The following is a 17,343-nucleotide window of genomic DNA, read 5'->3' as shown; positions in this document are numbered from 1 at the left end:
GCCCTCTCCCTCTCTGAGGCCTGCCAGTGAAGGCAGGCTCCGGCAGGGACGGGGGGAAGGAGATGGCCACGTTTCAGGCCCTCACCAGCTAGGTAGGGGCGCTAAGGGAGCAGGACCTTGGGGAGGATGTGACAACTGAGCTCAGGGATTTGCTTCTCCTAGTGCTGGAGACCGGGAGCTGGCGCCGCCCTGCCCCTGGTTCGGGGGCACAGCTGGATGGGGTTTTGGCTGAGCGAAGTGGCCAGAGAAATCGGGCGGTCCCTAAAGCACACGGTGCTCAGTCCAGCACTGGGAGCCTGGAGCACCCCGCCAACAACTGAAGAATCTACAACTAACCCTTACAGAATGGACTTGTGGCCACAAAAGATTCTTGAAAAGAAGCCAGAGATTGGAGTTCCTGTTGTGGTGCAGTGGTTAACGAATCTGACTAGGAACCATGAGGTTGCGGGTTCGATCCCTGGCCTTGCTCAGTGGGTTAAGGATCTGGCGTTGCCGTGAGCTGTGGTGTAGGTCGAAGACGCAGCTCGGATCCCACATTGCTGTGGCTCTGGTGTAGGCCGGTGACTACAGCTCTGAGTAGACCCCCTAGCCTGGGAACCTACATATGCCCTGCAAGTGGCCCTAGAAAAGGAAGAAAAAAAAAAAGGCAGAGATTGAAGACTGTGAGACTAGCGAAGAGGGAGTTCCTGTTGTGGTGCAGGGGGTTAAGAATCTGGCTAGTATCCATGAGGACGCAGGTTTGATCCCTGGCCTCCCTCTGTGGGTTAAAGGATCAGGCATTACCATAAGCTGCAGTGTAGGCCACAGATGCAGCTCAGATCTGGCATTGCTGTGGCTGTGCAGCTCTGATTTGACCCCCTAGCCCTGGAGCCTCCATATGTAGCAGGTGCGGCCCTTTAAAAAAAAAAAAAAAAAAAGACAAGCAAAGAGAGAGAGAGAGCGGGCACTTCCCTGTCTTGTAGGAGCTCCTTGTCAGCCACAGTTCCTGGTGAAGCCGAGGATCAGCTCATCGGATCTGACATATTCAGCCACATTGTTCATCCAAGTTATTAAGCCTTTTTTTTTTTTAACCAAAAGCAAAAAAAAAAAAAGCAGTTTTGTCCTTTTAATTCATACTGTTCATCTTATCTTTAGAATATTCTCCTTAAGCGCTGTTTTTGCATTGATATGTGATGAACATATTTATATAGTGAAGCACGTATCTAACTCGTTAAGTGAAGACATCTATGCGTGTGGCTCTCATCTTAATTTGGGCGCCCTGGCTTGGATGTGTTAGGCTTTTCTTTTTGCCCCCCGCCCCCAGCACATGGAGTTTCGGGGCCAGGGGTCAGATATGAACCACATCTGGGGCAACATAACCCATGGTGCTCATGGGCTGGGGATCGAACCTGCATCCTGGCACTGCAGAGGCACCACCCATCTGGTTGCGCCACAGCAGGAACTCCTATTTGGGGTCTTTTGTGGTCCTATAGGAATTTTAGGATTGTTTCTGTGGGAGGATGTGGGCTGAAGACCTATTCTACCAGTGCCGTCTTGCTAATGTCATTTTCCTGTAGTTTTCCTGCAGTCTTTGGCTTTGGTAGCAGGCTAATGCTGGCCTCTTAGAATGAACTTGGAAATGTTTCTCCTTTTCGGTCTTTTGGAAGAGTTTCAGGAGGATTGGTATAAATTCTTCTTTAAATATTTGGTAGAAGTCATCAGTGAAACCATCTGGTCCTGGCTTTTCTTTGTTGGGAGTATTGATTACTGATTCATTCTCCTGACTTGTTATTGGTCTCTTCAGATTTTCTCGTTTTTCATAATTCAGTCTTGGCAGGTTGTATGTTTTTAGGAATTTATTCATTTCTTGTAGGCTATTCAACTTGTTGGCATACAATTCTTCCAGCTTCTTTTCTACTTTTTTTTTTTTTTTTTTTGCTTTTTAGGGCCGCACCCCACAGCATATGGAGATTCCCAGGCTAGGGGTCCTATCAGAACTATAGCTGCCAGCCTATACCACAGTCGCAGCAATGCAGAGCCGCGTCTGCGAACTACACCAAAGCTGACGGCAATGCCAGATCCTTGGCCCACTGAACAAGGCCAGGGGATCGAACCTGAGACCTCATTGTTCCTAGTTGGATTCATTTCCACTGCGCCACCATGGGAACTCCATCTCCCAGTTTCTTTTAAAGATACTTGTGATGGCATTTAGAGCCCACCAGGATAACCTCCCATCTCAACATCCTTAATAAGATCTGCAAGACTTTTTTTTTTTTTTTTTCATATAAGGTAACTGTTATGGGCAGAATTGCATCGCCCCTGAAATTCCTATGTCCAAGTCCTACCCCCCAGCACCTCGGAATGTGACTGTGTCTGGAGATAGAATCCTTAAAGAGGCAGTTAGGCTAAAATGAGGTCATTCGAATGGGTCCTTAATTCACTCTGACTGGTATCCTTATAAGAAGAGGAGATTAGGAGGCCTCTATGCAGGAGGGAAACCACACAGGGAGAAGACGGCCACCTACAAGCCAAGGAGAGAGGCCTCAGGAGAAACCAACCCTGTGAACACCTTGATCTTGGACTTCCAGCCTCCAGACTGTGAGAAAATAAATTTCTGTTGCTAAAGCCACCCAGTCAGCCTGTGACACTGCTATAGCAACTTGGGCAGTCTCACAGCAATGATAGGTACAAGGTTTCAGGGATGAGGATGCGGATATCTTTGGGGCTCTCTTAGCCTAGCATTATTTGCCTACCAGGACCACCTCTCTACTAGAGTGTAACACTGATGACAGCAGGGAGTTGATTTTGTCTGAAAACTGGTGTCTGTCCTCAGGGAATTGCATTCCGGTGTGGAGAGTGAATACACAGAGATGCAAAGTATGCTGTGCTGCGTGGTGATGGGTGCTGGCTTTGGTGCCCTGGAAAAAGGGAAGGCGGGGCCCGGTGAGGGAGGAAGGGACAGCATGCAATGTAATTTAATTAAATTAATTTATTTACTTAGTCTTTTTAGGGCCACACCCCCAGCATATGGAGGTTCCCAGGCTAGGGGTCCAATTGGAGCTGTAGCCGCCAGCCTATGCCACAGCCACAGCAACGCCAGATGCGAGCCACATCTGCGACCTCCACCTTAGCTCATGGCAATGCTACATACCGAGTGAGGCCAGGCATTGAACCTGTGTCCTCATGGATGCCGGTCAGATTCGTTTCCGCTGAGCCACGATGGGAACTCCTATCATATGCAATTTTAGAAAAGGGGTCCAGGGAAGGCCCTTCTGAGAAGGTGATGTTTGAGTCAAGATCTGAAGGGGGTGAGGGTGCCCAGCATGTGATAGCGGAGGGAAGAGCATTCTGGGCAGGAGACACAGCAGATGTGGAGGCCCCAGAGGGGCGGCCTGCTGCTCACAAGGAAAGGGGAGAGGGCAGGGAAACCCGTGTGGCCTGGCAGGGGGTGGGGGGCGGGCCCGAGTTGCAGGGTGTGAGGTCAGAGCAGCTGGTACAACTCAGGTAGAAGGGCCTCTGGCTTGGTCCCATGAACGAGATGGGGGCTTCTGCAGGAGCTTGAGCAGATGCGTGACCTGAGCTGACTTATGTTTTAAAAGGATTGCTTTGGCTGCTGTGTGGAGAGAAGGCTGAAGGGGAGCCAGGGCAGAATCAGGGAGCCCAGTTAGGAAGCTTTGTCACTCACCCAGGCAAGAGCTGCTGGTGGACTGGGGCGTAGCCCCTGGAAGGCTGGGAGGGGTGGCTGGACTCTGGTTATCTTCTCAAGGTCGTGCCCCAGGATTTGCTGGTGAATCTGGTGTGCGGGGTGGGAAGCGGGGAGGGCTCCAAAGCCACTGGCCCAAACCACTGGAGCTGCCATTTATGGAGATGGGAAGGTGGGCGGAGGGGCGAAGCATGATTTGGTGGGAGCTTTGTGGTGGGAGAACCATGCCACGCAGGCTTATGAGACTTCCAGGTGGGATGTTAAGAGCTGGCCGTGAATGTCACGTCCCGAGTTTGGGGAGAAGTCTGTGCCTGAGGTGTCAGTTTGGGAATTGCCAATGCATGCACAGTATTTAAAGCCACAGATTACGAGAAACCAAAGCAGGGAGGCCCCAGGCCGAAGGCTGGGGCTGGCCATCTATCAGATGCTGGAGAGCTGCAGAGGGACCAACAAGGGATTTTTTTTTTTGTCAACCAAATAAATGAATGAATGAGTGAGTCTCGCTTGCCACCACTCTTGGACAAGCTGTCACTCCTCACCGATGGTCTCAGCAGCCCCCTTGTGGTGAACCTGCCCCTACCCCTTCTGATCCCTCCTGCATCTTCCTGGACCTTGCCCCCTCTCACCAGGCACCCTGGGCTGCTCTTCCTGCCCCAAAGCCCTGACCCTCCTCTCTGCTGCTCTGGTCTTTGCCCGGTAAACTGCTTCCTGTGCTCTGCTGTCCTCTGGGAAGCTGGGCTGAGAATTGTCCAACCTCCTTCTCCCTCCAGCCCAACTCGGAGAGGGCCCTCGCGCACACACGCAGAAATGCCACAGTCTGCTCTCCCAACAAACAGCTATCTCGCCACTCTTCTGGATTCTACGTGTGCCCACTGGCCATAGGGCAGTGCTCTCAGGAGGTTGGTTGCAGACATGAGGCCATGTGGGCCCTGGAAGTGGACTTGATCATTTGGGGGGGAAATTCCAGAACCTGGTACCCAGAGTGTGCTTTAGAAGGGTGTAGTGGGCACCAGGTGGGCACATCCCCGAGCTCCTTGGATTTTTGGCCCGGAGGGGAGAGAGAGCCCTAGGGATGGGTATAGGTAAGTGTGGTCCCAAGCTTCCACGGCCACCTGTAGGGTGCCATTTGTTACTTGTTTTTTGGGTTTTGTTTGTTTTTTTAGGAGGTTCCCAGGCTAGGGGTCTAATCGGAGCTGCAGCTGCAGGCCTACGCCAGAGCCGCAGCAACGTGGGATCTGAGCTGCGTCTGCAACCTACACCACAGCTCACAGCAACACCGGATCCTTAACCCACTGAGCAAGGCCAGGGATTGAACCCGCAACCTCATGGTTCCCAGCCAGATTTGTTAACCACTGAGCCACGATGGGAATTCCTACTTCTTTTTTTTTTTTCTTCTCCCTTTTTAGGGCCACACCAGCAGCACATGGAAGTTCCCAGGCTAGGGGTCAAATTGGAACTGCAGCTGCAGCTGCCGGCCTGCACCACAGCCACAGAAACGTGGGACCGAGCTGCATCTGAGACTACACTGAAGCTCATGGTGATGCTGGATCCTTAACCCACTGAGAGAGGCCAGGGATCCAACTCCCGTCCTCAGGGATACTAGTGGGGTTCATTACCACTGCACCAGGAAAGGAACTCCCTCACTCGTTACGTTTTATAAAGAAGTAAACTTTACCCACCAGATGTGAAAGCGAGTCTTCCTCGGGGGGACATTCAGAGAGAAACGGTCATCTCTTTTCCTTCGGTCAGGCCATTGCTTTTCTCTCTGCAAGGCTGTTCACCAAAGTCAAGGATTGAGTCTGGACAGGAAGGTCATTTTTGTTCCCTCCACCTATCCAGCTGCACCGTCAGTGTCCAGAGGCCAAGGACTTGGGCCTAAGGGGTGGGGGCTGGGGAAGGAGTGGGGGGTGGGTGAGCTCACCTCCCTGGGGGGTGAGCCCCCCTGCGGGTGGGTGCATGTGGCACTGTGCCCGGCTTCCCCCACAGAGGCACTGTCATTACTAAGGGACAGGCTGAGCTTGGAGAAGGGTCGATTGTCCAGGAGCCAGTGGCAAGAGATTTTTGTCAGCAGCGCCTCCAAGATACATTTTGACCAGGCTCCCCAAGACCGAGCTCTGTTCCCTACCCAGGCCAGGAGCTGAAGGCAGATGAGAGAGGCCAAAACAGGAGGCCAAAACACTTTCCTTTAAAAGGTTTTCATTTATTAGTCGTTTCTAAAGTAGTTAATTCTCTTTTCTTATTTAAAAAAAAAAATGTGTGTTTCATCTAGAGTTCATACCAAAGTGATTAAAATGAATTTTGTATTGGGGATTGAGCTCCCCAGATCAGAAAAAGGTTTTTTTTTTTTTCCCCAATAAACCACAAAAATAAAACCAAAAGAGAATGTGAGCAATCAAAAATAATCCCCAAATATCCAGGACAAAAAATAAAATATTTATTGATCTATCACAGCGAGACACAGAGATGGGCAGGGCAGGGGGAAAATGCTCTGAAGTACAGTGGCTCGAGGGAGGGATGGGGATACAGTACTGCGTGGGGGGAGACCCAGGTTGGGGGAGATTCCTGCTGCCCCAGCTGGCACAGCCCCTCACACCCTGGGCCTGGGGCCCCATCGTAGGGGTGTGTGTGGTGGGGCAGAGGCAGGGCACAGGTAAACCAAGCTGATGGTGGGGTGCCCCGCCAGCTAGTGGTGCCGGGCGGCCAAATGGGGCTGAGGATAAGGACGGATGGCTGGCTGGGTGGACAGATGGGCGGATGAATTCCACAAGAGCAAGGGGGCTAATCCCAATGCGGGGGAGGCGGTCTTTCGACCTGAAGATGCCCCAGGCATGGGGAATAGCGACTGCTAGGGGAGGGGGGCCAAGGGGGCCAAGAGACGGAGTGACCGAATCCAGCTTGAGGGTTTCGATGTGTGGGTACCAATTGGACCCAGAAGTGGGTCCTGGTGGGCAGGGGGAGGTGAGACTGCCCAGGAAGTGTCTGCACCATCTTCAGAGGAGCCCCAGGGAGGGGGTTCCCTAAGGGGCTGCCCTTCCCTCCTCCCTCCCCGCAGGAAGATGAAAGCACCAGCATGTAGCACCAAGTTCCCCTGGAGATGGAGAGTGTGTGGAGGGGGGAGCTCCTGGGTGGGAAGGGGGTGGGGGCGGGGGGCCAAGCTCATCCAGCCCTTGCCTCTGAAGGAGGGGGCTTCCTGGGGCCCACCTGGCCACTACTCTCTTGTTTCCTTGCCCTGTGGATTTCCAAGGCCGCCCGGCCTGCCCTGTCCTCTCCCAGGGTGGGAACTTAGGAGGGGATATGGGATGGGAGGGGGTTACAAAGGGTTTACATTCTCCACCAAGCAGTAGCACCAACGTTGATGAGGTCGTGAGTCAGGGGTCCTGGGAAGCTCACTTTCTCTTCCGGCCACAGGATTTCCCCAGGCAGGCCCCACCTGGATGCAGAAAGGCACGTGCCATGGTCAGTCCGGCCCCTTCTGGTTGCTGCTCAAGCCCTGGCCTTCTCTGCCCAAGTCCACGCTATTCTCACACCCACATCATCACACTGTGGAACAGAGGCTCCAAGAAGCCACAAGAAGCCTGGTCAGGACCCCAGGCCACACTCTGAGTGATTCCTCTGTACAAACTCCTACTGGAAGAGTCGGGGGAAGCAGGACGGATCTGTTGATGACTTGTTTGAAATCATCAAGGCACCATCATCTGGTGGTTGGGGGCTGGTGTCGCTCCTACCATTGCTGGAGCTGGATGTGGCTCATTGCCGCCACCTGGTGGCAGTGAGCAGCCGAGTGGGGCAGGAACAACATCCCTTCCGGAAGCTCATTCAGGGTGTTAGAGCAAAAAAAAAAAATCAGTGTGATGGGGCCAGACATCCACTGGCGCCTGACTGAGAGGTAGGCACCCGGACAGGGTCGGGCTGGCCTGGGCTGCCTCATCTGCATAGCGGGAAGCAGGTGGGGGTGGAAGAGAGTCCACAACCTGAGCAACAGCAGCGGGGGGCAGAGCTGGGGGGGCTCTCTGGGTCTCCTCTGCCCTTGTTGGGAAGGGGCCTCGGGGTGGTGACAAGGACCCACCTCCCACAATGCCAGGGGCATGGCTGCATCTTGGAGTCAGGGTCTAGTTCTGGGCTGGCTCTGCTCACCCCTCCAACCTCCGTCCCCTCCATTCTCTTATTGTCTGCCCCACCCCCCCTCCACCCCCTTTCTCATCCCTTCTCTTTCTCTGGCTCCTCCCTGCAGGAGTGGGTGTGGCCATCAGGGAGGGAGGAGCCTGGCAGGTACCCGGCCCACTCCCAGCTCTGAGGGTGGGAGTCCGGGGTAGAGAAGGCATAGGTAAGGTTCCGGCTCCTCCAGCCTCTCCACTGCCTGCCACGGCTTGTCCAGCACGCTGCCCCATCTCCCAGGCTGACAGGCTCTCCACCCCCACCCCGCCCTCTTTCGGGGACTGAGCCTCTGCTCACCTTGGTATCCCAGGGCTCCCAGGGCCCCTCCGAAGGGCTTAGGAGGTTTGCCTATGGGAAGAAGGTGGGGGTTAGGGAGGAGGCCAGGCTTTCCCCTCTCCCAGAACTGGCCCCCTCGCCATGTGCCTCCATCCTGCAGCAGGAGTTCCCAAGGCCTCTCGCCCCCGGCCCGCTGCTCCTGTCCAGGCCCGCTCCTTGCAGCTGGTCTCCTGCCCATGGAGTTCTGACAGTCTGACCCTGGCCTCCCTTCCCAGAGGCAGCCTCGGCCCAGCTGACGGACTCCAGGCTCTGCCTCCTTGCGTGGACCTGCAGTTCTTCCCTTTGCCGTGGGACCTTGTCAGTTGCTGCTGGTAAACCCTAAGACCCAGGGTGACCCAGGGCCTTGTCTTGACTCTGGTGCCCGGTCGAGGCTGGGAGCCCTAGGAATTGGGACCCCTGTGCCATCCCCATATTCCAGGGCTGACTTTCTGGGTTCTGCGATTTTCCTGGGGGCTCTCTCCAGCCCTCCACCCCCTGGGGGCCAGCCCAGGGCCATGGCCACACTAGCCACCCCTCAGCAGGTTCTACCCCGCCCCACGAATGAGCTCAGGCCCTGCAGGAAACAGGCCTCCTGCTTCTTATGGCAGACTCACCACCAATTCCCAGGCCCCCAGCGCCGCCACCTGCAAGGCAAGGAGAGGGGCTGTGAGCTTGCCCGCCTCCAGGAAGCCCGCCAGGCCCTCCCAGGTAGCATGGGCCTCGCCTGAGAGGGGCTGATTCTGGGCTCAGGGATCAGGAGCCCTGGGCTCTGCCTTGCTCACTATGTGACCTTGGGCGAATTCCTGGCACTCTGAACCTCAGTTTGCCTCATCCAAACCTGGTATTTTGGAAGAGCTGATGCTCCCTGGCCTTACACAGAGGGAGAGAGCAGGGGGAGGCCCAATTCTGCACAACCTGAGGGGCAGGGGTCCCCCCGGGGTCCTCGCTCAGCCCTTCTGGGCAGGGGATGAAGGAGGGGAGGAAGAAGGACCGGGCCCGCGTTCCAGGGCAGGGCCCAGGGGCAGGGAGCCTGGTCATACCTGGGAAAATAGGAGACAGTCCAAAGCCAGGCCTTGGTGCGACTCCTGCGGGAGGAGCCTGGGGTTGGCGCGGGGCGGGCCCCAGCTCCAGCCTCGCTACCTGCTGCCTCTGCCTAGGACCACTGCCTCCCGCTGCCCCTCCCCTGCTGCCAGAGCAGCTGCCGCCTTCTTCTTTTTTTCTCTCTTTTTGTGGTTGCACCTGTGGCACATGGAGGTTCCCAGGCTAGGGGTTGAATCTGAGCTACAGCTGCCGGCCTACACCACAGCCACAGCAACGCCAGAGCTGAGCCGTGTCTTTGACCTACACCATGGCTCACGGCAACGCCAGATCCTTAACCCACTGAGCAAGGCCAGGGATTGAACCTGCATCCTTGCAGCGACTAGTCGGGTTTTTAACCAGCTGAGCCACAGTAGGAACTCCCAGAGCAGCCTTCTTAACAAACCTGGTCCCCGCCTGGTATCCTAGTATGAGGCTGCATAGCCTTAGCTTGTCAGCCTGGAGTCTGAGGCCCACCCACCCCTCTGCCCAGGGTGCCTCCTTCCTGAACTGTCCCCTCCTCTCTCTCTCTCTCCCTCTCTCTCTCTCATGTCCTTGTGCCGGATGCAGCTCTGGAGTCCTGCTGCTGGCCAACCTCCAGAGCCGGGCAGAGCTGAGGCGTTCGCAGCAGAGGTGGCCCCTACCTCCAAGTGGGAATGGCCTGGTGACTCCTAGGACACCTCCGAGGCCAGCGGCACCTGAGGAGAGGGCAGATGGGTCAAGACAAGGCACCTGGAAGGGACTCTGGGGGTGTGGGCTCAGGGCATCCTGGCTCGGCCTTCAGGGGGATCGTGAGCAGGACTGAGGCCTGAGGCAGGCCGGGGCCATGGGGTGGGGGGTCTAGGCAGCCTGCAGACTTCGGGGGTGGGCATGGGAGCAACTCACCATATTTGGCTGCTTTAGCAGCGGCAGCCGGGGACACACCTGGGGAGACGGGGCGCGTGAGGCTCAGGAATATCTGCTCCCTTCCAGAGTCTTGACCCCCTTCTGACCTGCTCATCTGACCTGCTCATTTGACATCTGCCCCCAAACTCATGCTTCCACCATCCCTCCACCCCCCCCCTCCATCCATCCATCTTTCCAGAAGTCTTTCTTAAGCTCCTCCTGTGCGGCCACAGGAAGAGGCTTCAGGCGGGGCAGGTAGGGAGACCGTGGTGACCCCAGGAAGAAAGGCTAACATGAGGTCCACTGTGACAGCAGACACTTTGGGAAAGCGAGGTCCCCCCGCTGTGCTCTTCCTCTCTGGAAACTGGGCACAACCGTCACCAGCCTAACGATCTCCCACGTGAAGCGGCTGGGTGGTTGAGAGAGGAGAGGAGAGGAGCGGGACGTCCACCTGCAAGAGGCAGCCCTCGCTAAACCTGCTGGGCCGCTGGACGCTGCAGGAGCCTGGAGAAACGGGCAGGGCACACCACGACCCAGAGTTGCTGCTGAAGTGGGGATGGGGTCCAGGCAAAGAGGAGAGCTTGAGCTAGGCAGGGCAAGGGGGAAAGAAAGCGAGCCTCTCCTTCTCTCTCCCACACACCACACACGCGCACACACACAGGCGCACACACAGGCACGCACACGCCATGCACCCACGGATTCCAGAGTGCCCCTTACCTCCAAAGGCTCCAACCCCTGGAACAGCTCCAAGGCCCCCAACTCCCAGTCCTCCGACTCCCCCGACGCCTGCAGAGAGAGCTGGGTGTTAACTCCTCAAGTGGGAGCAGCTGGTCTGTCTGCAGAGGGTGGAGCCGAGCCCCCAGGACCTCGGAGGGCTAGTGGGGCCAGGAGGTGGCTTGGGCCCTAGAGAGGCAAGACCCCTGAGGGGTCAGGGAATACATGCCCCATGGTGCGTGGTCAGAGGCCCCCCCCCAAACTTCAGGGCCCAACAGCAGCCCCTAACCCCAGCCAGTACTCACCAAACTGGGCAGCTTTGGCAGCGGCTTTGGCGGCAGCAGGTCCGGCTCCTGGGGACACACAAGACGCTCAGGGAGGGACACTCCATGGGTCAGTGTCCCTCAGTACCCAGCCTGTTCTGCAGTTTCAACTCACCTGCCACACCACCTGGGATACCGGCTCCGCCAAGATCTCCAACCCCTCCAAGGGCCCCCGGCCGCCCCTGCTCCTGGGGAGAGAGGATGGAAAGTTGGTGCCCCCATTTCCTTTCTTTTTCCATTTTCGGCTGTCCCGTGGCATACGGAGTTCCCAGCCCAGGGATCAGGTCCAAGCCACAGCTGCAGCAATGCTGGATCCTTAACCCACTGTGCCGGGCTGGGGATCAAACTGGCATCCCAGGGATCCCAAGATGCCACCGATCCCACTGCACCACAGTGGGCACTCCTCAGTCCCCCCATTTCTGAAGGACATCCAGGGGACACTTGGCAAGTAGACAGGCGGCCGGGGCCATGTGACCCAGGGGAAGGAACACTGGACAAAAGTCCACTCCGACACCTGGGTCTGAGCCCCGGCTCTGTCCTGACCCTCTGGGCAAGGGCAGACAGACCCCCCTGGGCCTCGGCCTGCGCGCCTCCTCCCCTTCCTCCGGGGCTGGTGCCGGCACAGAGATGGCTGTGCCCACGAGCTGCCCAGGGTCTCTCATTAGTCCCAACAGGCCTGGGTTTGAATTCTGGTTTCTCCACTCAATCTAGAAGTCACCCCTCAGATCCCAGGGCCCCATCTCCCTAAGTGGGCGGTGGCCCTTGTCCTGCTCACCTATAGGTGTTTGAGGAGTAAAAGGACACACTCTCTGTGAGCGTCCTTTGGGTCTGAACCACTGTCCAGCACAGAGCTGCCAGGAGCAGCAGCAGCAGGGGCTACAGCTAGCGCTTTAGGGACACCCTCAATCAGTGCTTCACGCTTATTCACCTGCTTAATGTTCCAGGTAACCGGAAAGGTGGGCACTATCATCCCCATTGGGCAGATGAGAAAACTGAGGCACAGCAGAGGTTAAGCAATGTGCTCAAGGTTTTATCTGCAGGAAATGACTTGGGAGCGAGAGCCCTGAACTGCTCTGTTTCCCTGGCAGTGTCTGTCAAACTCAGGCCAGCAGAGCCGCCAGCAAGGAACAGGAGAGGGGTGTGTGGGTCCCAGGCCCGCCGTGGGTGGGGGCCGAGGAAGCTTGGATTTCCCGAGGTGGAAACTGGCCCCAAGTGGACCAGCCAGGCTTGGTTGGCAGTTCCCTGGCGGAGGCCCCCGCCCAGATCCCAGGAGGCCGGGAATGCGGGGGCACACAGACAGCGTGGGTCTGGCCAGGCGGGGCTGCCCTAGTGCCAAGTGGGGGCGGGCAGGTCTGCCACGTCCTCGTGGCTGGTGGCGGGCACAGTCATGCTGACAGGGAGGCGGGGGCCCAGATGAGGAGTCCTGGCTTTGCTGGGATAGCGGCCCAGGCCCCTCCCTGGCTTTGGGCCCCACGAAACTGTCAGGGCTGGAGGGGCCTTAGGGACCACAGTCATCACCAAGGCAGAGCTGCCCCCAGGGGGCTGGAAGCGTGAGGGGCAGTTGTCCTGGGGCTGGAGGCATGCTCGGCATGTAGTGGGCAGGAGCCAGAGTCTGCGAAACCGTCATTCATGCGGCCTAGAAATGGCTTTTTTCATCCTGACCATCCCAGCCCTGCGCTGTAGGCTCCGGGCCCTGGGCCCTGGCACAGGGGAGGGGGAATGGGTGACCATGGCGGGCAGGGTGTGGGGTGCACTCACCATATTTGGCTGCTTTAGCTGCGGCCAGGGGTCCAGGTACTGGGGGCAAAGGGCAAAAGGAAAAGTGAGGTGGTCAGCAGCTGAGCTCTGTGCCTGGGGCTTCTGCCTCCTCCAGGGAGCCCTCCCTGACTTCCTCAGCCTTCTCTGCTTTGCTCAAAGCCCTGAAGCCCTGGCTTCCCAGCCAGGAGCTCACCTGGCCAAGTACAGAGCTCTAGTATCTAACTGTGCCTCTACCAGTCTGCTCTGGGGGTGCCTGAGGGCTGGACCATGCCTGTTGCTTCCATCTGTGCCCTCCCGCCTGCCCGAGGCTAGACATAGAGCACACTCAGTAACTAGTAGATGAAGAACTAGGGTTCCTAGGGGGCCGCTAGGAACCACAGCTCACTGCCGAAGGGGAGCCAGGCTGACTGCCCCCCACCCAGGGATCCCCAGACTCTTTGTTTGGGTGGTGGGCTTCTCAGTTTTCAGCCCTGTCAGCCCTCCACGGAGGAGACAGAAACTCTGAAATCTGGCAGGAAGGGGCCTCTCCTCCCGGCCTGCCCCATCTGTGACCCCAGCAGTCTCTAACTGCTCAGGAGCATTTATTCCATGCCTCTGAGTGATGGTGCTGGGGGACAGGCGGGGAGGAGAGGCCCCCCTCCTCTGAGCTTAAGGGGCCTTTCTGCTCAACCTCTAGAAGGCCTCTCACCTGCACCTGCCCCAAAGCCAGGAACACCAGCACCAACTCCAAATCCAGGAACGCCGGCACCAACTCCAAATCCGGGAACGCCGGCAGGAAGCCCAGCAGCAGCCTCTGTGGGAGATGGAGAGTGAGGTGGTGGCAGCAGGCCAGGAACAGGCCCTTTTGGGGGGTGTCCTGCCCAGGTGGCTGAGTCAGGCCCAGACCCCTGAGGGGGGCTCCTCCACCTTTGTCTACCCTCTATGCTGCCACTAGAATGGTCTTCTGCAAAATCCCATGGACCACCAAGTCCAGCCCTCCCCAGGCTGGCATTCAGGGCCGCACACCCTGGACACCGTGGCCCTTTTTAGCCTGGGTTTCCCCTTGGATGAATGAACTCATTTAATTCTCCTGACAAGCTTCTGTGGCAAGTGCCATCAACACCCACACATCACACGGGAGGACAGGAAACTCAGAGGTCACTCAGCTAGTGTGGGACCCCAACTCAAAGCCGTGCCTCCAATCCCCTCTGCCTGCTGCCTTGGGGGCCTAACGAGGCTGGAGAGGCTGCATATCCTGGGGCCCAGCTCAGCCTTGGGTCCTGCGGCCCAGTTCTGGGCTTGGGGGCTGGGCTCGCGGGCTGAGGAGAGTAAGGGAGAGGTGCACTCACGGAACTGGGCTTTGGCGGCTGCCTTAGCAGCAGGTTTGGCTGCAGCCGGGACCCCCGCTCCTGGGGGGAGAGAGAAGGGGGTTCACGGATGCCACCCATGGAAGAGTCAGAAGCCTCACACTTACTGACACAACTCACCTATAACACCGCCAGGGCCAATGCCAATGCCGGGAGCCACACCGACGCCGGGAGCCACACCGACGCCGGGAGCCACACCAACACCGGGACCCACACCGACGCCAGGACCCACACCGATGCCAGGGCCCACGCCAACACCAGGGCCTAAGCCTGCAAGAGAGAGAACTAACCCTTAACCAAGTCCTGATCAAGGAGGGCGGAAGCTGATGGATGGGTCCGCGGGCCAGGGGTCAGGAGCTCTGGGTCCATGTCCCAGCCGGGCACAGACTTGCTATGTGACCTTGAACAAGCAACTTCCCTTGATGGGCCTCAGCTTCCTCATCCCTAATGTGAGGTCTCTGCAGGATCAGGAGGTTTTTGTTTGTTTGTTTGTTTGTTTCTTTTTGGTTTTTTTTTTGTCTTTTTAGGGCTGCACCTGTGGCATATGGAAGTTCCCAGGCTAGAAGTTGAATTTGAGCTGCAGCTCCCGGCCTACACCACAGCCATTGCAACACAGGACTGCAGCTGAGTCTGTGCCGAGCCTGCGACCTACACCACAGCTCATGGCAATGCTGGATCCTTAACCCACTGAGCGAGGCCAGGGATCGAACCTGTGTCCTCATGGTTACCAGTGGTTTGTTACTGCTGAGCCACGATGGGAACTCCCTCAGTTCGTTTCCTAATCAGAAACCTTATCCAGGCCCCTCAAGATGATCAGACGGGCCAAAAGCTGTGAGAAAGGCCCATGCCTAGGAGGTGACAGCCTGGGTAGGGGGTCGTCAGACCACAGAGCAGGGACATGAGAGAGCAGTGCTCTAGGATGAGGGCTGGAGGCAGAATTGGCAGGGGGAACACTTACCGAACTGGGCGGCTTTGGCGGCTGCTTTGGCGGCTGCAGCTGCTGGGGTTCCTACCCCTGAAGAGGTGGAGAGTGGGGGTGAGGGAGCTGTCGCCAGCACCCCTCCCCACCTCTCCCCCATCCCCCGTGATGGACAGACTTCTCAGAGACCACCTCTAGAGGACTGTCCCTTCTCCCAGGAGACCCTCTCCACATGGGAGGCGGAGAGGAAGCACGTGAGGCCTGCTCCCAGGATGACCTGCCAGCCACGGCAGGCACAGCCTCCCCTGCGAAGCAGCTCTGAGACTGGCCTGCCGGCTCTGCCCGTGGTGGACGCGGTGGACGGGAGCCCGTGGTGACTGGCAGACGCAGACATCCTCTCCTAAACCTCAGTCTAAAAGATTTCTGGGGCTTTCTGTTGAAGGGGCTGTTAATTTTTGAAAAATCCAAATCATGTCTGGGTCTAAAACTATTGGAGGAAACAGCTCATTTCTTGGAGGGAAACTCAAAAGGGGAATTTCCTCCCAGAAGGAAGGAATGCAGAAGAGAAATGTGGTGGGAAAAAACCACCAGGGAAGGCTGTAACTTAATCTCGTTAGGATTCTTAATCTCCTCCCTTTGGCCTCTGAGTGGAGCAGAAAGAGCGCAGAGGCAGCGAGGCTGACACAGGCCCTCCGGGGGTGGCGGGGGTGGGGGGCGGTGAAAGAGGCCCCCAACCCTGGTAGAGCAGTTCTGCTGCCTATCAGGCTGACGTCTTGGGTGTCCCTGGGGCCGGGAGGGGACTCGCCAGGTTCACTCAGCAATCTGGAATCCCATTGGGGGTTTTCCCTCCAAACTACAAGAAATTGCCTTTGCTCTACCCCATCTTTGCCACCTGTAAAGTGGTGCCCTTGACCTATTGCAGCTCCAGGGTCCCTTCCATGAGATAAGCCAAACCTAGAGGATGTAGGATGGGGACACCGCTCACCTGGCACTCCTGCAGCACCTGGCACACCTGGTATTGCTCCTTCGGCACCTGGCACCAGCCCACCCAGGGCTCCTGCTCCTGCAGCACCTGGAGGGGTGAAGGGCATCCAGTTCTGCCCTTGAAGTGCCCTCCTTTTGTGGGGAGCAGCGGGTGGAGGTGGGGGGCTGGGTATGGGCACTTTGAACTCGCTGGTTTGGGGTGGGGGTGATAAGCCAGGCACCAATGATCCTAATGGTGGGCTAATGAAAAGGGCAGAAGTGTTCACTGTGGCTTTGGAAGATGGGCCAGGGGCTTCTGACCTTGACCCAGGCTGTTGCAGCCCTGGAGGCCTGAGTGTGAGTTTGCCCTGCCCTCGGGCTGGAGAATTGCTCTGAGCTTTGAGTGCTCCCCGGCCGCCCCCCACAGGAGAGCAGGGCTGGGGTGGGAAGGAGGGGAGGGCACGGCCTGGGGCTGGGGCAAGGCAGGGCTGGGGCACTTACCGAGCTTGGCTGCCTTGGCAGCGGCGGCTGCCTGAGCTGCAGCTATGAGGAAACGAAAGGGACTCTCAGAAACCTTACTGGCTCTCAGCCAGGCTGTGCTGACGGCGCTTCTGCCCCAAAGGCACTGGAGGCCCTCCCTGGGCTCGCCCCCACCTCTTCCCTGGGCTCCCTGAAGCCCAGGCTACCCTCCCCCACTCCCCCAACCCCCTAGAACCCCACAGAAGACAGGCTCATCCCTCCCCCCAAGTCCCCCACATGGAACCAAGGCTCACGGGAAAGGGCAGCTCCAGGAACACCTCCGACTCCGACACCAAAGCCAGGAAAGCCCCCGGCACCCACTCCGAAAGTGGGAATGCCGCCAACTCCCACACCACCTCTGGCCCCTGCAGAGGGGAGGGAATTGAGTGGAAAAGGATCTCAGTGAGAAAGGCCCAGGAGGGCTTTGGGGGACGCTGGACTGGGAGAGAGGATGCGAGCCCCCCCACCAAGTCTGGTCCACGAGGGACAGGAAGCCATGGGATGCTGGGCCCTCACCAGCTTCCTCTTTCCTGACACTCCTAGCGCGCCCCAGCCTCGCTCTTCTCTGAGCACTTGGGGAAGGGTCTCTGTGTTGGTTACGGAGAGCCTGTGGGCAGGACCCCTAGCCCCAGCCAGGCCGAGGCTCCTCTGAGAGCGTCCTGGACAGGGCAGGGAGGGTCAAGGACA

At 57.7% G+C, this 17,343-nt stretch overlaps 1 protein-coding gene and 1 pseudogene across 8 annotated transcripts in view; both read right to left on the bottom strand.

Moving 5' to 3' along the window:
- Positions 1-6,094: 6,094 nt before the first annotated feature.
- LOC125127201 (extensin-like) lies at positions 6,095-6,754 on the bottom strand (annotated as a pseudogene).
- The window catches only part of ELN (elastin), a 31,578-nt gene continuing 20,329 nt past the window's right edge, over positions 6,095-17,343 (bottom strand). For 4 of the 8 annotated variants that reach the window (XM_047779875.1, XM_047779876.1, XM_047779880.1 and 1 more), the window contains 13 exons: positions 16,911-17,021; positions 16,639-16,680; positions 16,160-16,246; positions 15,214-15,270; positions 14,376-14,525; positions 14,238-14,297; positions 13,598-13,702; positions 12,910-12,948; positions 9,874-9,927; positions 9,193-9,237; positions 8,767-8,796; positions 8,135-8,185; positions 6,095-7,112 (listed from right to left, as the gene is read on the bottom strand). In XM_047779875.1, coding sequence (XP_047635831.1) covers positions 7,069-7,112; positions 8,135-8,185; positions 8,767-8,796; positions 9,193-9,237; positions 9,874-9,927; positions 12,910-12,948; positions 13,598-13,702; positions 14,238-14,297; positions 14,376-14,525; positions 15,214-15,270; positions 16,160-16,246; positions 16,639-16,680; positions 16,911-17,021 — 875 coding nt within the window. In that variant the 3' untranslated portion in view covers positions 6,095-7,068. Of the gene's footprint in view, positions 7,113-8,134; positions 8,186-8,766; positions 8,797-9,192; positions 9,238-9,873; positions 9,928-10,114; positions 10,154-10,831; positions 10,901-11,133; positions 11,182-11,266; positions 11,340-12,909; positions 12,949-13,597; positions 13,703-14,237; positions 14,298-14,375; positions 14,526-15,213; positions 15,271-16,159; positions 16,247-16,638; positions 16,681-16,910; positions 17,022-17,343 lie in introns of those variants that run through there. The other 4 variants (XR_007134887.1, XR_007134889.1, XR_007134888.1 and 1 more) reach the window with 4 other exon arrangements.

The sequence above is a fragment of the Phacochoerus africanus genome, chromosome 5 (assembly GCF_016906955.1).
Source record: "Phacochoerus africanus isolate WHEZ1 chromosome 5, ROS_Pafr_v1, whole genome shotgun sequence".
NCBI lineage: Eukaryota > Metazoa > Chordata > Mammalia > Artiodactyla > Suidae > Phacochoerus > Phacochoerus africanus.
This window is presented reverse-complemented; position numbering and strand designations above follow the sequence as displayed.